The 25,318-nt window shown below is 44.1% G+C and overlaps 1 protein-coding gene across 1 annotated transcript in view; it reads left to right on the top strand.

Moving 5' to 3' along the window:
* Positions 1 to 25,105, top strand: part of FKBP6 (FKBP prolyl isomerase family member 6 (inactive)) — a 56,360-nt gene extending 31,255 nt beyond the window's left edge. The window contains exon 7 of the mRNA XM_089658076.1: positions 23,387 to 25,105. Within this exon, the coding sequence (XP_089514202.1) occupies positions 23,387 to 23,465 (79 nt within the window). The 3' untranslated portion in view covers positions 23,466 to 25,105. The remainder of the gene's footprint in view (positions 1 to 23,386) is intronic.
* Positions 25,106 to 25,318: the final 213 nt, after the last annotated feature.

Raw genomic sequence — 25,318 nt, 5'->3', positions numbered from 1 at the left:
TTTTGTGAAGCTACTATCTGGTTTTTCATGCATAATTTTGCAACATTTATCATGTGTTCGAGCTGCATAGGATGCCACCTTTTTGGTTGGCGAGTTTTTTTTTTTTTTTTAGACTGTTACATGAGGTTTCTAACATGTTCTTTAGTGGTATGGGGCTGTTGGCTTGTTGCAATTTTGTCCTCATCTCATATTACATTTCTTGTGACATCTGTATCGTAAACAAGATGAGGATACTCTGTACCCTGTGATGTACGATAAAAGAAGATAGGATTTTGGTTTACTTGTAAAATCCTACTTTTGGAGTACATCAAAGGACAGAGGGATCCCACTCCACTGCATTTGTGGTTTGAAGGCTTGCTACAGAAATTGAAGCCTTGCCTAACAGGGAGGGAGTCATGTCTGGGAGGGGGTCATGTCTGGGAGGGGATTTCCTGCCTTTTTTGACCGTGTCCAATCACCTGAGGCAGCATAACCCTATCCTAATGCAGATATGGATACCCTGTGTTTTGTGAAGTAGTCCAAGAAAAGAAAACCAAATTCATCATGTTTTGGTAGGCATAGTTAACCATACTGGTTCTGCAATTTACAGTTTGCACAGAGCCTTCTCTTCTTGGGTTCCACGCTGACGCTTCTGGCTCTTCCCCCCTGCTCAGTTCCCGCAGAACAATCTGCTTACTCTGGGGCACTTGTGCGTCTTCACTTCTGGGTCACCTCTGTGTCTATAAGGCCAAGTTCACATCTATGTGGGTTTGTGGCCCATGTTTGCGCAGGCATGGCAGCCCATTCATGTGTGGTGGTGCCATTCAGAATGAATGGCAACCCTGCACATTTTCAAACAGCACATTGTGATTGTGGGTGGGTGCAGGAATAGCTGCAATTCCTACAGATGCATATATGTCAACCAGACCTAAGACGCACAGAGCGCAGCTTGGCCCTGCACCCCGCTCCCTTCTCTCTGGCTGTGATTTTAGCAACGGGAACAAGTGGCGGCTCCCACTGCTGTGTTTCAGCCAATGAGGAAGAAGAGACCCATGAGAGCCGCTGCTCTTGTGCACATCATTGGATCGAGATCAGGTTTAGGTAGTTATTAAGAGGGACTGAGGGGGGGGGAGCTGCACACTGAAGGTTTTTTTACCACTTCAAGTCTGGACACTTTTACCCCCTTCCTGTCCAGGCCAATTTTCAGCTTTCAGCGCTGTCACAGTTTGAATGATAATTGCGCGGTCTTGCAACACTGTACGCATATGAAATTTTTAGCATTTTTTTTAGACAGAACTTTCTTTTGGTGCTTTTTAATCACCTCTGGTTTTTTTATTTTTTGCTAAACAAACCAAAAACGCTGAAAAATTTGAAAAGAAAATAAAACGGTTTTTTTTCTTAGTTTTTGTTATAAATTTTGTAAATAAGTGATTTATCTCCATCACTGATGTGCGCTAATGAGGCTGCACTGATAGGTGGCACTGATGGGCATTGACAGGCATCACTGATGAGCACTGAAAGGCAGCACTCATATATGGCACTGATAGGCACTGTTAGGCGGCACTGATGCGCACTGATAGGCGGCACTGATGCGCACTGATTGGCAGCGCTGATAGGTGGCACTGACTGACAATGATGGGTGACACTGAAAGGCAGCTCAGATGGGCACTGATATGTGGCATTGATGTGCACTGGTAGGCACTGATATGTGGCATTGATGTGGCACTGATGGGTACTGGCAAGTGGCATTGATGAGCAATGACAGCTGGCATTGATGGACACTGACAGGTGGCACTGCTGGGGCTACACTGATCATCAGGGCACACTGATCATCAGTGCCCTAATGATCAGTGTACATGTCCCCTCTGAGGGATGCCGATTACCGGATCTCCACTCCTCACGAGCTGTCAGTGTGACGGCTTGTGAGGAGAGAAATGCCGATAACCGGCATTTCCTTATTTTCATGCAATCAGCTGTGATTGGACACAGCTGACCACATGACCGAGCCGATATCTTCGGCTCTTTCTGTTGACCAGTGATCCGCTGTGTCCAAGGGACACAGTGCACCACCGATCGCCGTGCTGTGCTCCCCCGGAGCCACGCATGCGCAGTTAGAGAGTCATATGATGTCCTCCCAGAACGAAAGAACCACCTTGCGCCCGTCATTTCCTTATATGGTGGGCGGGAGGTGGTTATGAAGGGAAAGAAAAAGTATTGAAAATATTTATTAAGTAATGGTACTAATTTATTTTAATTTACGATTTATGAATTCATATAACTGATGAGTAATTTATACTAATTCTTAGTTTATAACTCTATACAATTGTTTTTATGATCTATTTTTAAACTAATGTGGTATTTTATATACAATTTTTATATATCCTTTATGGGTGTAAAAGCAATCAGTGTAAAAAAAATAAAAAATCATCACCCCCTACAAGTAGTACAGTGTACCATGGTGACACTGTACTGCTAGGGTAACCTTGGTTGGTTGACATATTGACTTAATAAACACATTGCCTTGACAACCAATTACCAGCCCCAGCTCCATGTCATCTCGTGTGTCTCCCGGTGTTTGGACTGAGCAACACTGGCTTTTTCCCATAGCCATGTGTTCTCTTTGTGTATCCAACAACCTGTCAGTGCAATGAGAGTGACTCCAGGAGAACTGTGTGAATTTTTCCTACCCAGGAGGATGTGGGAGAGCTTTTGCTTCCTCTTTGGTGAGCCCTTACAAGACTTACCCTTGTAAATGCATAGGATTTTGTTTTATTGTGCTCCATAATGTTAACTGCACTAGGGTCTTTGCACTCTTTTTACTCTTCATGATGTTTTAGCTTCAATGCTGTCTGAGCCACTGATATAGAACAGGTATACAGTCAGGTCCATAAATATTGGGACATTGACACAATTCTAACATTTTTGGCTCTATACACCACCACAATGGATTTGAAATGAAACAAACAAGATGTGCTTTAACTGCAGACTGTCAGCTTTAATTTGAGGGTATTTACATCCAAATCAGGTGAACGGTGTAGGAATTACAACAGTTTGCATATGTGCCTCCCACTTGTTAAGGGACCAAAAGTAATGGGACAATTGGCTTCTCAGCTGTTCCATGGCCAGGTGTGTGTTATTCCCTCATTTTCCCAATTACAATGAGCAGATAAAAGGTCCAGAGTTAATTTCAAGTGTGCTATTTGCGTTTGGAATCTGTTGCTGTCAACTCTCAAGATGAGATCCAAAGAGCTGTCACTATCAGTGAAGCAAGCCATCATTATGCTGAAAAAACAAAACAAACCCATCAGAGAGATAGCAAAAACATTAGGCGTGGCCAAAACAACTGTTTGGAACATTCTTAAAAAGAAGGAACGCACCGGTGAGCTCAGCAACACCAAAAAACCCAGAAGACCACGGAAAACAACTGTAGTGGATGACTGAAGAATTCTTTCCATGTTGAAGAAAACACCCTTCCCAACAGTTGGCCAGATCAGGAACAATCTCCAGGAGGTAGGTGTATGTGTGTCAAAGTCAACAATCAAGAGAAGACTTCACCAGAGTGAATACAGAGGATTCACCACAAGATGTAAACCATTGGTGAGCCTCAAAAACAGGAAGGCCAGATTAGAGTTTGCCAAACGACATCTAAAAAAGCCTTCACAGTTCTGGAACAACATCCTATGGACAGATGAGACCAAGATCAACTTGTACCAGAGTCATGGGAAGAGAAGAGTATGGAGAAGGAAAGGAACTGCTCATGATCCTAAGCATACCACCTCATCAGTGAAGCATGATGGTGGTAGTGTCATGGCGTGGGCATGTATGGCTGCCAATGGAACTGGTTCTCTTGTATTTATTGATGATGTGACTACTGACAAAAGCAGCAGGATGAATTCTGAAGTGTTTCGGGCAATATTATCTGCTTATATTCAGCCAAATGCTTCAGAACTCATTGGACGCCGCTTCACAGTGCAGATGGACAATGACCCAAAGCATACTGCAAAAGCAACAAAAGAGTTTTTTAAGGGAAAGAAGTGGAATGTTATGCAATGGCCAAGTCAATCACCTGACCTGAATCCGATTGACCATGCATTTCACTTGCTGAAGACAAAACTGAAGGGAAAATTCCCCAAGAACAAGCAGGAACTGAAGACAGTTGCAGTAGAGGCCTGGCAGAGCATCACCAGGGATGAAACCCAGCGTCTGGTGATGTCTATGCGTTCCAGACTTCAGGCTGTAATTGACTGCAAAGGATTTGCAACCAAATATTAAAAAGTGAAAGTTTGATTTATGATTATTATTCTGTCCCATTACTTTTGGTCCCTTAACAAGTGGGAGGCACATATGCAAACTGTTGTAATTCCTACACCGTTCACCTGATTTGGATGTAAATACCCTCAAATTAAAGCTGACAGTCTGCAGTTAAAGCACATCTTGTTTGTTTCATTTCAAATCCATTGTGGTGGTGTATAGAGCCAAAAATATTGGAATTGTGTCCATGTCCCAATATTTATGGACCTGACTGTATATAAATATACAGAGAACAATAGCACAGCAAAGAGGTAACAGAAAGGAGGTTAAAGGGTTAAAGTACTTGCCAATCAGCCTTGGGTTAAGCAGATCAAGTTTCAGAGCGAAAGGGCACGGTGTCCCAAGGTGGTTCTGATGTTAAAAGGGAAAATTCTTCAACTTACATTCTTAGGCCTGACAGCTTATTTTGTAGTCCCCCAGCAGGGGGTGTCTCTGAAGCCAAGGACCAATGCCTTATTTGTGGAGGGATTGACTGGGCGGAGACCTAAACTAGAACCAAAATCTCTCCTAGTTCATATTTTGGCTCATAACATTTCCTAGGCACAAGTAACATTTCACCCAGGTAGATTAATAGGCAGACGCATCTGAGGAACGGTTAGATATGAAATACATACTTGAATGGTTCAAGAGATATATGATTTTCTGCTTTCCTGGGTGTTCCAGTCAGGGAGTGTGACCTATCAAACGATTTGTCTGATCGTGGCCAATCTAAAGATATACCTGGTTTTTATGTAAATCACTCATATTCCAAGATATGAGACATAGAGGAAAATGGATTTTAAAAGTGTTATCTAGTTCCTTACTCTTCTGGAATGTCTTTGAACTCAGGGGAAGGCTTGGGTTATCTTTTTACGATGTGCCAGATTGCACAGGTTCTTTGGACAGCGAGGTCCCAGCTCCCTTGGGGGTGTTATAGCTCGGAGCTCCCATAACACTTCTCATCACTCAGGCCACATGTCACTGTAAATGAACAGAGAGGGAGGGAGGATGATGGGACAACATGGAGAATGCTTAACAAAATGGTTGAACCGCATCCATCGCTGTGTGTACGCTTGCTACACCTTCCCCCCTCAGGTGGTTGCATGGGAGGGGACTGCAATTTCCCTCCTGGTGCAACCGACTTCTGCTGCAGGCTTGCCTGACCAGGGCACAGAGCCACTGTGCCCAGGGGTTCACCTTGGGGTGATATGCACTGCGGGAGAACCAGGTTCCTTCTGAAAAGGAAACTGTTCTCCCCAGCAACACTACTGTGCTAACCAAGTGAGTGGTCACAGGTGAGCACCAGTCGGCTGTGACTATCTGGATATCGTGGCAACTGCCGGGGTGCCCACCTGTTCACAAAACACTTCTGTTCAGGGGTGTCATCTGCTAACATATTAAGATGTAGCTTCTTGTCGAAGTAGAGAAGGAGATTTCCCTCTCCCATCTTCTTCCTCAGGTCTAGGACGACATCTGACCCGAAGGTAGGGGCGCCTGTGTGTACCGGAACCGGACAGACAAATTCTGGAACTCTCCTCCCAGATGTGTCCCCAGGTACCTTCATCCAAGATGAACAGTCCTTTTTACCTGCTAGCATCCAGGACACCAGTTCCGCCAGTTTCCTGTCTGCCAGGTCAGTCACAGGTCCAGCTGAGCCATGATAGTTGCACCCAGGCGTCTTACCGTAGCCAGCTGCACCCACGACTGACGTAACCTGCTTTTTGGCCTGGGGAGTAGGCCAGGCCACAACTGCCTCAGTCTCCCCATGTCCAGACCTCTGGGGGTCTCTTCCTACCGGTGGTTCCCAAAGCTGAACCACTGGCATGCCCTTCTGACAGTTACCATTCTCGGCTGTCAGACTAGGCACGACAGTTTGTTCCTGACTAGTGACAGGGGCCCAAGTTGCTCTTCCCAGACAGGGCCGAACACCACAAGGCCCCTAAAGTGGGCAACTGCACCCAGTTCCGCTCCACATCGCAGGTCATTCCTGACCCCTGGGGAGGTGATTGGTGCGTTCTTAACCCCTACTAGCTTTCCTGTGAATTCAGGCAAGCCATATGGGGTGGTGAAGGCTGACTCGCCTGAGCCTCCTGGGTTAGAGATGGTGGCCCATACCCCCTGCTCAGGTCCATGATGGTTAAACAGCGGGCACCTTCCGGAGGCTTCATTACCTCATGGCCCCTGGGCATGGGGTGGGCCACTCCCACAGGGCTGGCGCTCAGTTTTCCAAGGTCCTCAAAAAGCCTGGTCATCTGATCCTGTTTGGGGATTGAGACTACCAGGGATGCCCAGACTCTAGCTGACCCCTGAATTCCTGAATGCGCTATTCCCTCTGTCTCTTTGGCCCATTCAGTCTGCACCTCCTTGGAGATGGGGCTGGCTGAAGGCAAGAGGGAGGGATATACTCTGCCGTCCAACTCCTGAACATCACGATGAGCTCTCCCCGGGTTTTCCTGAACCCAAACACCATCTATCTTAGGCATTGCCAGCAGCTTCTGTACCTGAGTGGAAAGGAGAGGTGATTGGAGCCGAAGGCCGCAGCCTTCATTAGCATTACCAACATTATCAACATTACTGACATTATCAATATCATCATCATCATTATCATCATCATTATCAACAGTTACGTTTATAATATCAATGACACATGAGTTAGATACCTCCCCAGGCAAGGGGATTTCTTCTCGTTCTCCAGCTAATGGAGAATCCTGTAGCCCCACTCCATTCCCAGCCCCCTCCCTCTGTCCATCCACAGGTTGCCCAGACATTACCCCAACATCTGCACACAGTACCTTGGCATGTCTAGAGATTTCCAGGGGGACCTTCCGGGTATTCTCGGCAGGGGCATAATAGGAAACAAGAGTGCCTAGATCAGCACCCAACAAAACAGGTGTGGGAATTTCATCCAAGACCCCCACCTCCCTCATCCCCCTTCCCGCACCCCAATCTATGAATACCTTTGCACAGGGTATGCGTCAACGGGTCCCCCCAACTGTGAGGGTAAGGAACTTTCCTGGGATAAGGTTCCTTTGCTCAATCACCTCTGGCCGGATCAAGGTGACTTCTGCCCTGGTGTCCCGAAAACCAGTTACAGACCGGTTGCCCACCGTGACTGGTTGCAAGTTGGCGGGGGTTACCCGCATCTTCCTGCGGACGAACAGCATGGAAGAAGAGTTGCTGGCCGGCTGGCCAGGTGATGTCATCTGCTTCTGCTCAGGACACTGCGTCCTGAGATGTCCGGCTTTCCCACAGGTGAAACATCTGCGGTTGTCAGGCAGGGGTGGCTTGGCTCCAAGTGCTGCAGGTGTTGGTTGAGGGGGAGCTTGACTCACCGGCTTAGGAGGGGTTGCTATGGGCGATTTCCCTCCTTTCCAACTCTTCGGAGGAGCCTTGCGAGGGTCAGACACCCACGTATGAACGTAGGTATCTGCCAAATCGGCTGCAGCTTTAGTAGATGCTGGCTCTCTCCAAGTCAAACTGTCTGACGTCTGCCGGGCAGATATGCAGGAGTTGATCTCATATCATGAGATCTTCTAAAGACTCGTAGGAGTCCGCTTTCTGTGCTTTAGTCCACTGCCAGAATGTGGTGCGTAAGCGACTCACCACATTTGTGTAAGAGTCCCCAATTCCCTTTTGCAAGGATCAGAACCGCTTGCGGTATACTACCCGGGTCATCTAGTACTTTCGGACAATGGCATCTTTTAAAGCTTCATAATCGTCATCCTGCCCCTCTGGCATCTTGATATACGCATCCAGGGCCTTGCCTCGTAGCCTTGGTCTCAGGTACCGAGCCCATTGTGCTTGGGGCAGCTGGTACTGACGGCAAGTTTTTTCAAATGATAGTAAATACATGTCAATGTCACCGTCTTTGTTTCATTGCTGGAAATTTGGCTGCTGGGCCCACGGTCAGAGAGACGTCCTTGTGCTCTAAGGACCCGAGGTTCTGAACCTGTCGCTGCTGGAGCCTCGCCATCTCCAGTTCGTGCCGACGATCATCTTCCCTCTGCACCGCCTCTCTCTCAGCCGCTGCCTGGCGTTCCGTTCTGTCCGCCGTTGCCTGGCGCTCCACAGCCTGGCGTTCCACAGCCTCTCCTTCAGCCGCTGCCTAGCATTCTGCTCTGTTCGTCACTGCCTTGTGTTTCACAGCCTCTCCGGCCGCCGCTGCCTGGCATTCTGCAGCTTCTCTCTCAGCACTTAAATCACTTTTGCTCATTTTCCTGTATTCTGCATCACCAGGCATAATTGCAAGCAAAGATAGAATAGAAAGTAGAAAAAGGAAGGAGCTGTTTCTCTCTCTCTCTCTCTCTCTCTCTCTCTCTATCTATATATATATCTATATATATATATATGCACCGCTTGTGTCTAAGGACTGTTTCCACAAAGGTTACAATCCTTCAGTGCAGAGCTAATTCCTAACACTGCACTGAAGCTCTAATGCAACTATCCCATGTATGCTGCCAGCCAATATGTGACGATCGCGGCATCAGGCCTCTGACCTTCTCACCAAACTCGTGACCGAAGGACTAGCCAATCCAAAACCGCGATGTCACATGCGTAACAATGCTGCACCCTGCACAATGATTTTCCAGCTAATGGGCCACCATTCGATGTACCAGCAGCCTGAATGCGATTGTTACTGGGTCAGGTTAATTACGCAATTAACCCTTCACCACCTCCTTTTTGTACAGAAAAAGAGGAAACTCGGCAATATCAGCAATAACACTATGATGGTTGAGATAATTGTCTGTATAGCACGGTCACCGCAGACAGGTTATACAGAGGGTTAAACAAACACAGTAGCGCTCTTTTATAGGCAGGACTTTGTAAGTTGTATTAATGAGCTATAGAAACAGTTCAACACTTTCAGAAAGAGAGATTTATTACTAAAAGATCAAAACGGTGCAATAAAAATGTTTACAGAAAAAATGTAACCAATATATATATAAATATACAGAGAACAATAGCACAGTAAAGAGGTAACAGGAGGTTAAAGGGGTAAAGTACTTGCCAATCAGCCTTGGGTTAAGCAGATCAAGTTTCAGAGCAAAAGGGCACGGTCTCCCACGGTGGTTCTGATGTTAAAAGGGAGAATTCTTCAACTTACACTCTTAGGCCTGACAGCCTATTTTGTAGTCCCCCAGCAGGGGGTGTCTCTGAAGCCAAGGACCAATGCCTCATTTGGGGAGGGATTGTCTGGGCGGAGACCTAAACTAGAACCAAAATCTCTCCTAGTTCATATTTTGGCTCATAACTTTTCCTAGGCACAAGTAACATTCCACCCGCGGGTAGATTAATAGGCAGACGCATCTGAGGAACGGTTAGATATGAAATACATACTTGAAGGGTTCGAGAGATGTTATTTTCTGCTTTCCTGGGTGTTCCAGTCAGGGAGTGTGACCTATCAAACGATTTGTCTGATCGTGGCCAATCTGAAGATATACCTGATTTTTATGTAAGTCTCTCATATTCCAAGATATGAGACATAGGGGAAAATGGATTTTAAAAGTGTTATCTAGTTCCTTACTCTTCTGGAATGTCTTTGAACTCAGGGGAAGGCTTGGGTTATCCTTTTACAAAGTGCCAGATTGCACAGGTTCTTTAGACAGCGAGGCCCCAGCTCCCTTGGAGGTGTTATAGCTCGGAGCTCCCTGCTGTGTTTTGGCCTCCTGTAACACTTCTCATCACTCAGGCCACATGTCACTGTAAATGAACAGAGAGGGAGGGAGGATGATGGGACAACATGGAGAATGCTTAACAAAATGGTTGAACCGCATCCATCGCTGTGTGTACGCTTGCTACAGTTGTGATTTTTGGTTCAACAGACTTCAATGGAGACGCTTCAGAGAGTGCATGTAGTGCGTTTTTCATGCGCTTTCACATGCTTTGCGTTTTTAATCTGCTCAGCAACAAATTCGCCAAAAAAAGAATTAAAAAAACACAACGTGCATGCAAAAATTCACTGCAAAACGCACAAAACGCAAACTGCAATGGTGTGAACCAGGCCTGAAATGCAATGAAAACACATTAAAAAGGCACACGTTGGACAAAACAAAAAAAGAAACATTCAATGCAAACCGCATCAAAAAACACTGCAAAACTGACAAAATTCAAACTGCATTGATGTGAAACAGGCCTGAAATACATTAAAAACACAACAAAAATGCATCAAAAATGCAACACTTACTTTTTTTGTGGGGTTTTTTTTTTTCAATGTGTTTTGCGTTTTTAATCTGTCCAGCAACAATCCGGCCAAGGAAAAGTCAAAACCCGCAAAACGCATCAAAAAACACATGCAACACTACAAAACGCAAACTGCATTGGATTGAACCAGGCCTGAAATGCATTAAAAATGCACAGAAAAATGCACGTCATCAAAACCGCATAAAAAAACATGCGTGCAAAAAATGCATTAACAGCGTTTTATGTTTGTGTTATGTATATAAACTGCCCAGCAACAAGTTGGCCAAAAAAAAACCGTCTGCAAAATACATAAACGCAAAACACTGCAAAACGGACTAAACAAAAACTGCATTGGTGTAAACCAGGCCTGAACTGCATTGAAAACCCATCAAAAACACACACGTGTTGCGTTTTGATGCAGTTTTTTGAGTCACATGACCTATGAAAAACAAACCCTAAACATGGTAAAATCGTGTGGTTTTGGCAGCCAGTATTAGCACCTTTTGTTTTCTATCGCTAAAATGTCTAACACTATTTTCGGCTGATACATTTCGGCCACTGGTATATCGGTGCCTCCCTAGTGGTTGCCGATTTGCAAAAGAGAGTTAGTTCTGGGAATATCGTTCAGAGTCATCTGCGTTTCTAATGAAGAGGCTGGATTTCTTTTGTGAACTCTCTTGGAGCTTTTAGACGTGGATTATAGGTGACTACCAGTGAGACCTAATTATCCTTTTCAGTCTTATAATATAAAAAGTTGGTCACTGGATTGAATCCCCATTTTCTGAAACCTCTCCTGTGTTATACCTGAACAGATCCTATTGTATCTTATGGCCTATAGATGACAGATTCTTTTATGTGTCTGGGATGTGTGATGTCGGAGGTATGTGGGGCAGTCTTTGGGTTTTCTGTAGCTAGATGTTCGCAAGCTTGTTCCTTTTCATATGTATTGTAGTGTTAAGGAAGTTTTTCTTTTTGGGAGCAGTTTCAGTTAAATCTTATTGTGGGTTGGAAGTTGTCGTTCTTGTGCAATTGATTAAGATTCTCCTCGCTTACAATACAAATAATCAAAATGTTGATATGTAGCAGAAATAGGCCACAAGTTTTGGGGGGCATGTTGGATAAGTAAACATAAAAATTGCTGCGCTGCCTCTCCCAACTACTTTAAATAATTAAATGAATGAACTCCCTACTACACAAAGGGTCCCCACAAATGTGCATGTGCTGTAATGCCCCGTGGGCTGGCAATTATATCCCTCCTCCCCGGTGACTAAATCCCAAATAAACCAATAAGGTGCTTAAATGACAATAGTGTTAAAAATAGCACACATACAATGCCATGAAACTGTGTATACGGTGAAATTGCATTGAAAAAAAAAATATATATATATATAAGTTCCAATAATGTGCAAACATAAAAGTTCCAAAAAAATTGCAAGTTCCCAAGAAACCCCCATCCTCATCCGGTGTGAATATTAAGTGATACAGTATTAAATCATCTTATCCATAACAATTCTCTGTGCGAAGTGCTCCAATTAGTGCTCTTCCTCCAGAGCCCAACTCACCACAGATAATTGACCACCTGGAACGGTAGAGATGTTGCAGCGTTCTCCTGCAGGAAAGTTTGGCCGTCTGTGTGGTCTTGACACCTCTATACGCTGATGTCAGACTCCATAGTGGAAACACCTCTAGATCAATCGTTGGTGACAAAACTCCTCCAGAACCTCCGCAGTACTCCTCCACCACTGTAAAAACATCAAAGGAAAACTCCCATAGCGTAACACCGTATTTATTAGGAAGAAAACATTTAATATTGCACTTACATAAAAACCATGTGTATGGCACTTTAAATCCCAGTAAAAAGCAATTCCTTCTCAGAGGACAAGCGTAGCACTATCAAGCCCTGCTCTACATGTTTCGTCGTAAGACGTCATCAGGTGGTGAGGGGGAGCACTAATTGGAGCACTACGTACAAAGAATTGCTATGGATAAGAAGATTTACTACTGTATCACCTAATATTCACACAGGATGCAGATGGGGGTTTTTTTTTTTTTTTTTTGGAACTTTCAATTTTTTTGGAACTTTCATATGTTTGCACATTATTGGGACTTTTATTGATATATATATATATATATATATATATATATATATATCCCCTCCCCTCTAAAGCACGCACACATCACTCCCATACTTAAAAAGCCCTCCCTGGACCCCACCAACCTGAACAACTTAAGACCCATCTCCCTGCTGCCATTTACCTCTAAACTCCTAGAACGCTTAGTCTACAATCGCCTGAGCTCTTACCTCACCGACAACAACCTTCTTGACCCTGTACAGTCTGGCTTTCGCTCACTACACTCCACTGAAACTGCCCTACTAAAACTCACTAATGATCTACTAACCGCTAAAACCAATGGCCACTACTCCGTGCTCTTACTACTTGACCTCTCTGCGGCTTTTGATACTGTTGACCATCCCCTCCTCCTCAAAAAACTCCACTCTCTTGGCCTCAGAGACTCTGCACTCTCCTGGTTCTCCTCCTACATATTACAGCGCTCCTTCAGCGTTACTTATAACTCTGCCTCCTCTTCACTCCCTTTTTCTGTAGGGGTCCCTCAAGGATTTGTCCTTGGACCCCTTCTCTTCTCCATCTACACCTCCTCCCTTGGTCACTTGATAAACTCCCATGGCTTTAAGTACCATCTCTATGCTGATGACAAACAAGTCTAACTTTCTACCCCTCACCTCACCCCTTCAGTCTCCTCTTGCATTACTAACCTACTAAGTGACATATTGGCATGCATGTCACTCCACTTCCTCAAACTCAATTTTTCCAAAACTGAGCTCTTAGTACTCCCCCCAGCCCGTGCCCCCTCCCCTGACTTCTCCATCAAGATCAATAACACAACCATCATTCCCTCCCCTCATGCCTCATACTAGGTGTAATCCTAGACTCCCATCTGTCCTTTCAATCCCAAATCCATTCACTGTCCAAATCTTTTAGACTTCACCTCCGCAACATCTCCAAGATATGGCCGTTCCTAACCTCGGAAACCACTAAGCAACTTATTCACTCCCTTGGTATATCTCGCCTTGACTATTGTAACTCCCTCCTCATTGGCCTACCTAATCGCAGGCTATCCCCTCTTTTCAGTCTATCATGAATTCTGCTGCCAGACTCATCCACCTTACTAACCGGTCTATATCTGCCACCCCTCTCTGCCAATCCCTCCACTGGCTTCCCATTGCCCAACGGATAAAATTCAAAACATTAACAATAACGTATAAAGCCATTTATAACTCTGCCCCAAATTACATCACCGATCTTGTCTCTAAATATCACCCAAACCGTACTCTCCGCTCCCCGCAAAACCTCCTACTCTCTAGCTCCCTTGTCCCCTCCTCCCATGCTCGTCTCCAGGACTTCTCCAGAGCTTCCCCCATCCTCTGGAACTCTCTACCCCAATTTATCAGAATATCGCCTACTCTGCTCACTTTTAGGTGATCTCTGAAAACCTATCTCTTCAGGGAAGCCTATCCTGCCCTCAGCTAATAATAGAATCTTCTACTCTTCCAACCAGTCTATCCTCCACAGTTACTACCCCTCTTGTATTGAACTGTATTGTTGTTTTATTGTCTCCCGTTATATTATAAAGCGCTGAGCAAACTGTTGGCGCTATATAATTCCTGTATAATAATATAATAATTATATATACAGTGGGGCAAAAAAGTACCGTATTTTCCGGCGTATAAGACGACTTTTTGACCCTTGAAAATCTTCTCAAAAGTCGGGGGTCGTCTTATATGCCGGTATACGGCATGCTGACACTTTTTAGGGGGGCGGCCCCGCGAAAATCAAGTGAAGGTAAGTGTGCCGTGCACAGGTGCTGCTGCAACCATGTATGCTTGCTGCAGCAGCACCATACTGAACAGGGGTCAGCAAGTGTCAGTGGGAGGAATAGTGCCCCATCATTGGTGTCACTGATACCAATGATGGGGTGCTATTCCTCCCACTGACACCAATGATGGGACACTATTCCTCTCACGGACACCAATGATGGGGTGCTATTCCTCCCACTGACACCAATGATGGGGCATTATTCCTCCCACTGACACCGACGATGGGGCACTTTCCCCCCCCCCCCACTGACACCAATGATGGGGCACTATTCCACCCCCCACTGACACCAATGATGGGACACTATTCCTCCCACTGACACCAATGATGGGGCACTATTCCTCCCACTGACACCAATGATGGGGCACTATTCCTCCCACTGACGCCAATGATGGGGTGCTATTCCTCCCACTGACACCAATGATGGGGTACTATTCCTCCCACTGACACCAATGATGGGACACTATTCCTCCCACTGACGCCAATGATGGGGTGCTATTCCTCCCACTGACGCCAATGATGGGGTGCTATTCCTCCCACTGACACCAATGATGGGGTGCTATTCCTCCCACTGGCACCAATGATGGGACACTATTCCTCCCACGGACACCAATGATGGGGTGCTATTCCTCCCACTGACACCAATGATGAGGTGCTATTCCTCCCACTGACACCAATGATGGGGCACTATTCCTCCCACTGATGCCAATGATGGGGTGCTATTCCTCCCATTGACGCCAATGATGGGGTGCTATTCCTCCCACTGACACCAATGATGAGACACTATTCCTCCCACTGACACCAATGATGAAGTGCTATTCCTCCCACTGACACCAATGATGGGGTGCTATTCCTCCCACTGACACCAATGATGGGACACTATTCCTCCCACGGACACCAATGATTGGGTGCTATTCCTCCCACTGACACCAATGATGGGGTGCTATTCCTCCCACTGACACCAATGATGGGGCGCTATTCCTCCCACTGACGCCAATGATGGGGTGCTATTCCTCCCACTGACGCCAATGATGGGGTGCTATTCCTCCCACTGACACCAATGATGGGTTGCTATTCCTCCCACTGACACCAATGATGGGGTGCTATTCCTCCCACTGACACCAATGATGGGACACTATTCCTCCCACTGACACCAATGATGGGGCGCTATTCCTCCCACTGACACCAATGATGGGGTGCTATTCCTCCCACTGACACCAATGATGGGACACTATTCCTCTCACGGACACCAATGATGGGGTGCTATTCCTCCCACTGACACCAATGATGGGGTGCTATTCCTCCCACTGACACCAATGATGGGACACTATTCCTCCCACTGACACCAATGATGGGGTGCTATTCCTCCCACTGACACCAATGATGGGGTGCTATTCCTCCCACTGACACCAATGACTGGGCACTATTCCTCCCACTGATACTAATGATGGGGCACGATTCTTCCCACTGGTGTGCATTGGAAGAGGGGTAGTCTTATACGGCGAGTATAGCCCAAACACTACATTTTAACAGGAAAAGTAGGGGGGTCGTCTTATACGCCCAGTCGTCTTATACGCCGGAAAATACGGTATTTAGTCAGCCACCAATTGTGCAAGTTCTCGCACTTAAAAAGATGAGAGAGGCCTGTAATTGGCATCATAGGTAGACCTCAACTATGAGAGACAAAATGAGAAAAAAAAATACAGACAATCACATTGGCTGATTTGGAAAGAATTTATTTGCAAATTATGGTGGAAAATAAGTATTTGGTCACCTACAAGCAAGCAAGATTTCTGGCTCTCACAGACCTGTACCTTCTTCTTTAAGAGGCTCCTCTGTCCTGCACTCATTACCTGTTTCAATGGCACCTGTTTGAACTTGTTATCAGTATAAAAGACACCTGTCCACAACCTCAAACAGTCACACTCCAAACTCCACTATGGTAAAGACCAAAGAGCTGTCGAAGGACACCAGAAACAAAATTGTAGACCTGCACCAGGCTGGGAAGACTGAATCTGCAATAGGCAAGCAGCTTGGTGTGAACAAATCAACTGTGGGAGCAATAATTAGAAAATGGAAGACATACAAGGCCACTGATAATCTCCCTCGATCTGGGGCTCCACGCAAGATCTTACCCCGTGGGGTCAAAATGATCACAAGAACGGTAAGCAAAAATCCCAGGACCACACGGGGGGACCTAGTGAATGACCTGCAGAGAGCTGGGATCAACGTAACAAAGGCTACCATCAGTAACACACTACGCCACCAGGGACTCAGATCCTGCAGTGCCAGACGTGTCCCCCTGCTCAAGCCAGTACATGTCCGGGCCCGTCTGAAGTTTGCAAGAGAGCATTTGGATGATCCAGAAGAGGATTGGGAGAATGTCATATGGTCAGATGAAACCAAAATAGAACTGTTTGGTAGAAACACAACTTGTTGTGTTTGAAGGAGAGAGAATGCTGAGTTGCATCCAAAGAACACCATACCTACTGTGAAGCATGGGGGTGGCAACATCATGCTTTGGGGCTGTTTCTCCGCAAAGGGACCAGGATGACTGATCCATGTACAGGACAGAATGAATGGGGCCATGTATCGTGAGATTTTGAGTGCAAACCTCCTTCCATCAGCAAGGGCATTGAAGATGAAACGTGGCTGGGTCTTCCAACATGACAATGATCCCAAACATACCGCCCGGGTAACGAAGGAGTGGCTTCGTAAGAAGCATTTCAAGGTCCTGGAGTAGCCTAACCAGTCTCCAGATCTCAACCCCATAGAAAACCTTTGGAGGGAGTTGAAAGTCTGTGTTGCCCAGCGACAGCCCCAGCACATCACTGCTCTAGAGGAGATCTGCATGGAGGAATGGGCCAACATACCAGCAACAGTGTGTGCCAACCTTGTGAAGACTTACAGGAAACGTTTGACCTCTGTCATTGCCAACAAAGGATATATAACAAAGTATTGAGATGAACTTTTGATATTGACCAAATATTTATTTTCCACCATAATTTGCAAATAAATTCTTTCCAAATCAGCCAATGTGATTGTCTGGATTTTTTTTCTCATTTTGTCTCTCATAGTTGAGGTCTACCTATGATGCCAATTACAGGCCTCTCTCATCTTTTTAAGTAGGAGAACTTGCACAATTGGTGGCTGACTAAATACTTTTTTGCCCCACTGTATATGTTGTTTTATACAATTTCACTATATACAAGTTTCATGGCATTGTATATGTGCTATTTTTAGCACTATTATTGGTTAAGCACCTTGAATTTACTTATTGGTATATTTGGGATTTAGTCACTGGGGAGGAGGGATATAATTGCCAGCCGACGGGGCATTATAGCACATGCACATTTTTGGGGGCCCTTTGTGTAGTAGGGCGTTCATTCATTTATTTAATTAATTATTTTAAGTAGTTTTTGGGAGAGGCAGCGCACCAATTTTTATGTTTGCACTCACACATTTGTTCACCGGTACACATTTTGTGATTTTGCTAGCAGCAGCCAGTCTAATTGATCAGTCCTCTGCGCAGGTTTTACTCACACATGTTGGGTAAGTACTCCTCTATTTTTGCAATAAAAAGATCTATGTACTGGGGTCAAAACGTTATCCCTTTGCTTCTGTAAGTAGCAGTTCTGGTCAATTGTATTTGCTAGTCAGTCAGCATAAATTATTTCAGTTGAGGAACTGATTCACAACGCTGGTCCTGTTTCTGTCATTGTGGGGAATATTGATATATAACATCCTCATCCATAGTGACTAGGATGGTTCTTTCAGGTTCAGGGCCAATGGTAGTGAGTTTGTTTAGGAGATGAGCATGAATGTAGCTAGGTGTTTGGAATAGTAATTTGCCATTAAAATGTGATCTAATCCTCATCGAAGTCACAACAGTAGACAAACACAATGTGTGTAAGCTGAGAACACACAAACAATTCTAATTTATTGTGTCTATTGAACATACCCATTAAACAATGACGGTGCTGAAGGCAAAAGTAAGTGAACCCATAAACTAATTACTTCAAGTGATTCTAAAGGCTTAATTTTTTTTCTTTAATAACAAACATGTTATACTTTCTGTGTGCAGTGGTTTTGAGCAGCCCAGATTGTCCTCTTCTCGGGTCCCTCGCCGGCACTCCTGGCCCCCTTTTTTCCTGCCAAGTGCCCCCACAGCAAGTGGCTTTCTGTGGGGGCACCCGAGCATGCACACTTCCTAGCCACTGCTCTGTGTGTCCATTCACACATGGAGCCCTGACTCAGCACTGCCCCCTCACTCTTCTCATTGGCTCACTGGTTAAGATTGACAGCAGCGGAAGCCAATGGCTCTCTGCTGTCTCAGCCAATGAAGCAGGGAGTCCTGGAATAGTCGAGACTCCAGTGCACATCAGTGGATTGAGAGGGGGCTTAGGTGAGTATTAAGAGGGGTGGGGGGGGGGGGTGATGCTGCACAGAGGTTTTTATAGAATGCATGAAGGTAAAAAAAACCTTGAGCCTCTACAGCCACTTTCATCTAAAGCTATTTGGAGTCAGTAGTTCGCACACCTGGATCCAAATAATGAAATGAGTTTGGAGGTGTAGTTTAGAGCTACTTTAATTGATAAAAAAACACTCAAACATTTTAAGATTGCTGTACATAAGAAACATCAGCTGACATGAACCATGCCTTGCAAAAGAGGAGTGCTCTGAAAACATACGATCTAGAGTATTTGGTCTGCATAAGGCTGGAAGGATGTAAAGCAATCTCAAAGTGTTTAGGCATCCTTCAGTCCACAGTCAGACAAATTGCCTATAATTGAGACCGTTTAGTCTCCTTACTTCACTAGTGGGATGATCTTTTGATGTTGGTAAGCTGTGCCCTTTTTGCCCTATACATAGTGCTAAGTATTCTTCCCAAAACAATTAAACTTTTGATTCAGCAGTCCAGTTACAGTTTGCAAGGTGCAGCAATGTGTTCAGGGATGTGCAATTTGTATCGCCCAACGCCTGGGGCATGCAATTCCAGGCACCGGGCAGGTAGTTTAGCCCTGGTCTGGCGGCCATCTTTGTAAGTGGATTCACTTTCTGTTTTCTCCATGTGGATGCTTTTATATATCTAATAAAAATACTGAACCATAAGCGCTTTCTCTCTCTGGGCTTTATTTATTGAGCTGTACCCTTAAAGGTGGGGTTATTTTATGCTGAGGATTGAGCGATCTGTTGGAGGTATCTCCTACTTCTGGTGCATGACAGCTGTGTATTCCCTTTTACCTGTGCCTGATGGTGGATAAAGCTGACCTGTTAGAGGAGTTTACCACTGCTTTTAATGCACATTCAATATGCACTTCTGAGTGCATTAGAAGGAAGAATTTGTCACGGATTCACCTATCACTTGATGTCTCGATCATCTTTTGGACTTTTTTGATATATTTGTTTATTGGTAATTTTATAATTTTGATTTTGCTCTGATTTACAACATTTGTTAATTTGTTCACTGCAGTCACAATACAGATATGTTTGTCACCATTGCGCTGCATTTTAGCGCTACACTATATTTGCTCATTCACTTATACTTTTATAGTTGTCACCGTAGCGCCAGAATAGAGTGCTTCATCCTTATCGTATATCATTTATTTTTACTTGTTCACTCAAGTCACCATTTTCATTCTTTTATAAGAAAGCTAGAGCGTTGAGAATTATTTAACTGTCATATGTAATTTTTGCTAGCGCTGCTATTTCTTCTTCTCAATTGTCCCTGAGGATATAGTGGGTTGTCCTTTTGTGCTAGCGGCTGTTCCTGCATATTTCTTCCTGTGCGCTCACTGCCATTCTTTATTTTCCATGGGTAGTTTAGTCCTGCTGTGGGCAAGCAGCAGGGCTTACTTGTCAGGTGGAAGAATTCAGGCCGCTGCGATGCTACCCGATTGCTTCTACAGATGCCAATAAAGTGGGGTTGTATGTAATTTTCAGACCTAAAAGGATTTTTTTTAAATGTGTGCAAAAACAGCTCTGGCAGTGAAAGGGTTAAAGGATATATTCACCTTTAGGAACATGTAACATATTACCACTCCTGCAGCAGCTCATCAGTCTGTATGACAGCAGTACGGGGAAAAGTTCCCTGTACCAGCTATCACATAGAGTTCTGTGAATTAGTTGACTACAAGTATCAACATCCTTTTCGGATGCCGGCTTGTAGTTCTGAATGAACTATCACAGCACTATTGAGTGCTCTGGTAGTTTATTGATTCTTCCTGTCAGTGTGAAATTGCCTGCCTGTACAGGCCAGGCAAACAGATTACACTGACAATCTGCAGGAGTCCTTTATTACATCTGTGATCTGATTGTGGGTGCAATGCTTTCCAGGCTCCTGGGGGGTGGAAAGGAAATGCACATTTTTTTTTCCTACTAAAAACCTGCATTTATTTATTTTTTTAAAGGTGAACTTGTCTATAAATGGAGCGGACACCGGAGGTTGATTTAGCTGCTCAGCATGCACTTGTACTGAGCACCAAAGTGCTTCCATGTGAGAGTGTAACCTGAAGGAATACAGTTTTGGGTTTTTTTTTTTTTCTCCTCATTGGGGCCGGCATCTCATTTACTTGTTCAGCAAATGCACGTCTGCTGAGCGTTAAGAGAGCCCAACACTCCCCTTTCCTGTAAGCATCCACTCAAAGCTCATCACACTGCAAGGTCTCTCTCCTGCCTGCTAGTCCCTGGGTGCAATGCTGGAGACAAGGAGGGAGGTGAGTAGGAGATAAACAGCACAATGGTAAAAATATTAAAAGTTTAGGTTGCCATAAAATCCCTTTCGTTTTAAAAGCTAAAAGCACCTCAGATTTAAATACGGTTTTGGTTAAACAAAAATTTTTTTTTCATCAGGACAAGTTGATTGTCAAGAGGGACTAATAGATGGGACCCCCGATTTAGTCCCTTGAACAAGTAGTTCTTTCCCCACACCCTGTTGTTTTTTTTACGAGTGCAGCCTCTTCCTTTGTGGTTTTCTGCCATGAACACCCTGCTTGTTCAAAGACTTGTGCGGTAGACTGATGAACAGGGATTTTTGCAAGTCCCAGTGATGTCTTCAAGCCTTTAGCTGTTACTTGTGGGTTCTTCTTTACCTCATGGAGGATTCTGTGTGGTGCCTTAGGAGTCATCTTGGCTGCGTGCCCACTTGTAGAAAAGTAGCCACAGTACTAAACTGTCTCCATTTATAGACAGTTTAAATGGGGACTGATGAATGCTTAACCACTTTAAGATGGCTTTGTATCTCTTTCCGGCCTTGTGCAGATCAGCTAATCTTCACTGTATGTCTTCAGAGAGCTCCTTTTTGCAAGGCATGGTTCACATAAGCTGATGCTTCTTAGGAATAGCAATCTTAAAATGTTTGACTGTTTTTATCACTGAAAGTAACTCACCTCCATATTAATTTCATTAGACTCCAGGTGTGCAAACTACTGACTCCAGTTAGCTTTGATTGAAGTAATTAGTCTATGGGTTCACTTACTTTTGCCTTCAGCACTTTGAATGCTTGATAGGTGTGTTCAATAAAAGACACGTATTTTTGTATACACATACAATTGTTTGAGTGTTATCAGCTTAAGCACACTGTGTTTGTCTATTGTTGTGACTTAGATTAAGATCAGGTCACACTTTGTGGCAAATTACTGAAAATCAGTTAATTCCTATGGATTCACATACTTTTATGCAGGCCATAGACGGGTCGTTTATCATCCGAATTTTCGTCCACGCCGTTAGTGGGGCCAGCCCGTCGGCCGTTTTTCGTGGATCTCCTAATTTATTTTTATCGGTCATGCTGGAAAATCCGCAAAAAATGGCAGTTTTTCGTGGACATGGGTGGCAGCACCGGCAACGGGGCCGACCGATGGCCTGCCTTACTTGCCACTGTACAATGCTGTAGTTTCCTCTTTTATAACCAGAAGAGCACAAAATAGATTTTGCAGTCCTTTTGTTAAAGTTTTCAGTATTAGACCTCTTGCACTCGAGAGTAAAAAATGCAGTTTTTTTACTGATTTGAAATGAGATGCATTGTCTGTGGAACCATGCACACTGTAAAGATCAGTAATTCAGCATTGTGTACAGAGCCGTAAAACAAAAATAGAAAATTTTACCTTGGAGTGCAGTCATTTTCTCACATACGCATTTACTCTTCTATAAGCATGTTTACGCAAGTATAAATGAGTATATTACAACACTGGCAATGAAGAAGATTTTTACTCTTCTGTATGTACCTTTACTCGCCTATACTCAACATTACTCAGGGAATTTCTGTCATTGAGTTCCTGAGTAAACATCAGTAAATTATGATGCCATGTGCAAGGGACCTAAGTGAAGTTTTATGCACTACTAGTAGTCTACTGCTACTATATCTTGTTGCAAATCTTGCTAAATGCATCTTTTGGACACCTCAGACTGGAAATCTAAGACCTGTTGCTTTCTAGCTATGCTGTAGTCAGATATTTGTTCCATGTGAAACCTTCTAAAACAGCACAAAGGCCCCAGTGCTAATCATAGACATAGAGGAGCAGAAGCAATAAGTACTTACCTGCACTGACAATATGGATGGAAAAGTGATTTGTTATATCTGTTCAGTAAGTGCAGAAAAATCCTGTTTATCTTGACAGCAATCCAGTGGGCTTTTCTGTGGTTTTTCTTGTAGCAAGCGGACAAGTCTCTATGTTGCGCTGAGACTTATTGAATTTGAATGAAGATGAGAGAATGCATTATTCTGTAATCCTAACACACACTTCCTGTCCCAGGGTGACAACTCTGCTCCTCCACACTGTTAGTAAGTGTTGTCACTCTAGGACAGAAAGTATGTTGCTAGTAGGATCGCCATATGAAAATAGGGGGGAAAAAGCGTGAAAAAAAAAAGAAGAAAACTAATGTAGTCATCACATCCAAGGACTAGTTGCAGTAAATTACATGTTAGATAGATAGGTTTAGATAATCTTTAAGTAAATATTTGGGAAAAAAAACTTTCACAATTTGCTATAATGGTATGTTCATAGCTGTTGCTCCTCTCACTTGCTATACTTTCTCTCCTTCAGTTGTTACAGGGAATACATGGACCAACAGAGAACACTCTGTCTTCGTATGTTTAACCCAAAGTCATCCAAAACTGCATAGTGTTATAATGCTGAAAGAGTCGCCATCAGGTAGTACAGTCATTCGCTTCTCTGCGCCTTGATTCTTTGGAGTTCCACCTGTCAAGTTACAAAGACTTAACTTGGGGGGGGACAGTAATTGTTAATTTTTATTAAACCAACACAGTGTTAATGTTAATGCCTACAATTAAAGGTAGGTGTAGTGCTGTGGTATATTGTTTCATAACCGTAAGAGAGCAGAGAGTGGATTTTGCGGTCCTTTATGTTAGAGTTTCCACAAGGATTGGTGAAGTTTGTGTACATTTTAGAGATTGTGTACATTTAAAGTAGAGTACATAGCTGACCTAAAGTAGAATTATAGTCAGACATTTTTTTTACCCTTTTTGGATAGAATAAGGCAGGGTTAGATGTCTTTTTTTTTTTTTTTTTGCCATCTGTGTCCCATTGGGGAGATTTACCTTCACTTCCTGATTTTTAGCCAAAACAGGAATTGAGAGGAAATCCTGCAAATTAAGGGAGTCCCTTGAGGCCCCCCCAGCTCACCAGAACTAGCGTCCCTATCGGAAGCATTCTCCTCTGTTACTTTTCAGGGGACACCCAAAATTTGGGATTATCTTTACTTGCGCTTTCAATGATAATGGTAAACAGGACAAAGTAGCAAGGGTGAATCTCCCTAATGAGGACACAGACAGCAATAGTAACCTAATGTTGTCCTCATCCATCTCCACTCTATCCAAAACTTAAAAATAAAAGGTTTTGCCTTTAGTTATACTTTAACATGCTTTATGTCTTGAAGGATAGTTATATGCACATTGTTTCCTTTTTTTTCTTACCTGTTGGGGCAGTTATTTTTCTTTTTTGTTCCTTCATTGGATTCAGTGATCAATAACACTAAATGTAACCTAATTTTCAAATGTGTTTACAGGCTAGAATTATATGAAGATTTTGTTTTATGGATGATATCCATAAAATGGTATGCATGTTCCGTAATTGACGACTTTCTAATTTTTCTCAGTGACACAGAAGAATTGTGGCAATTCCACAGAGCATTCCCAATATAAAAAAATCTTCAAGTGAAGTACCACACAGCAGTTAGATTTTGGTGTACTGTAGTCAGGCCAGTAAAAGTTAACCCCTTGGCGCCAGCGCCTTTAGGCCCTTTAAGGGTTTCAGAAGCCAGGAGGTGGGGCGGGGTTTTAGGGTCATGTGACCGTTGTGATTCGCCGTCACGGCGGTCACATGATCGGGAAAGGTCCCGATCGAAAGAGGAGATCAGGACCTTTCCTTGAGTGCTGGACATGTGTGCTGGGAGCGCACAGGGCGCGTGTTCTTAGCACATATGTTTTTCTTAATTCCACACAAATGTGCGGCCGCTCGACGTCTAGGCCCAGACGCCGGGAGGCCGCACATTTGTGTGCGGCCGGCGTGAAGAGGTTAAATTCTGTTTGGCTAATTTGCGCAACCTGACTTTACATTATGTTCTCAGCCATACTGAACAGCCATTTTGTTTGGTCCACTTAAACTGCTTTTTGTTTAACAGTTACATTTCTCTTTGTCATTATCTGAACAAGCAGCAACTGTAAACTATTTTGGTCATTTCAATTGTTCTGTTGGAATTTTTTTGCAAAGAATAATAAACTTTGCATGTTAGGTTTTTCTGAATGTATTGTGTGCTTAGTCTTTATTATGTGTATTTTGTCACACAATATGATACTAATGATCTCCCACAGACTGGGGTGAACACAAATAAAGAAATTTTAATTGCTTGAACTTGGAGTTCATGCTACCCATTCACAATTGTGCACTTGTTTTGTTGGCATGTTCAGTTGAGTGTGCCCATTTGTTATTCAGGGGCCCTCAATGCGTGTCCATGTA

The sequence above is a fragment of the Staurois parvus genome, unplaced genomic scaffold, assembly GCF_062004578.1.
Source record: "Staurois parvus isolate SC_StPar_1 unplaced genomic scaffold, SC_StPar_1.0 ptg000029l, whole genome shotgun sequence".
NCBI lineage: Eukaryota > Metazoa > Chordata > Amphibia > Anura > Ranidae > Staurois > Staurois parvus.
The sequence above is the reverse complement of the archived record's forward strand: the minus strand, read 5'-3'. Positions and strand labels throughout refer to the sequence as shown.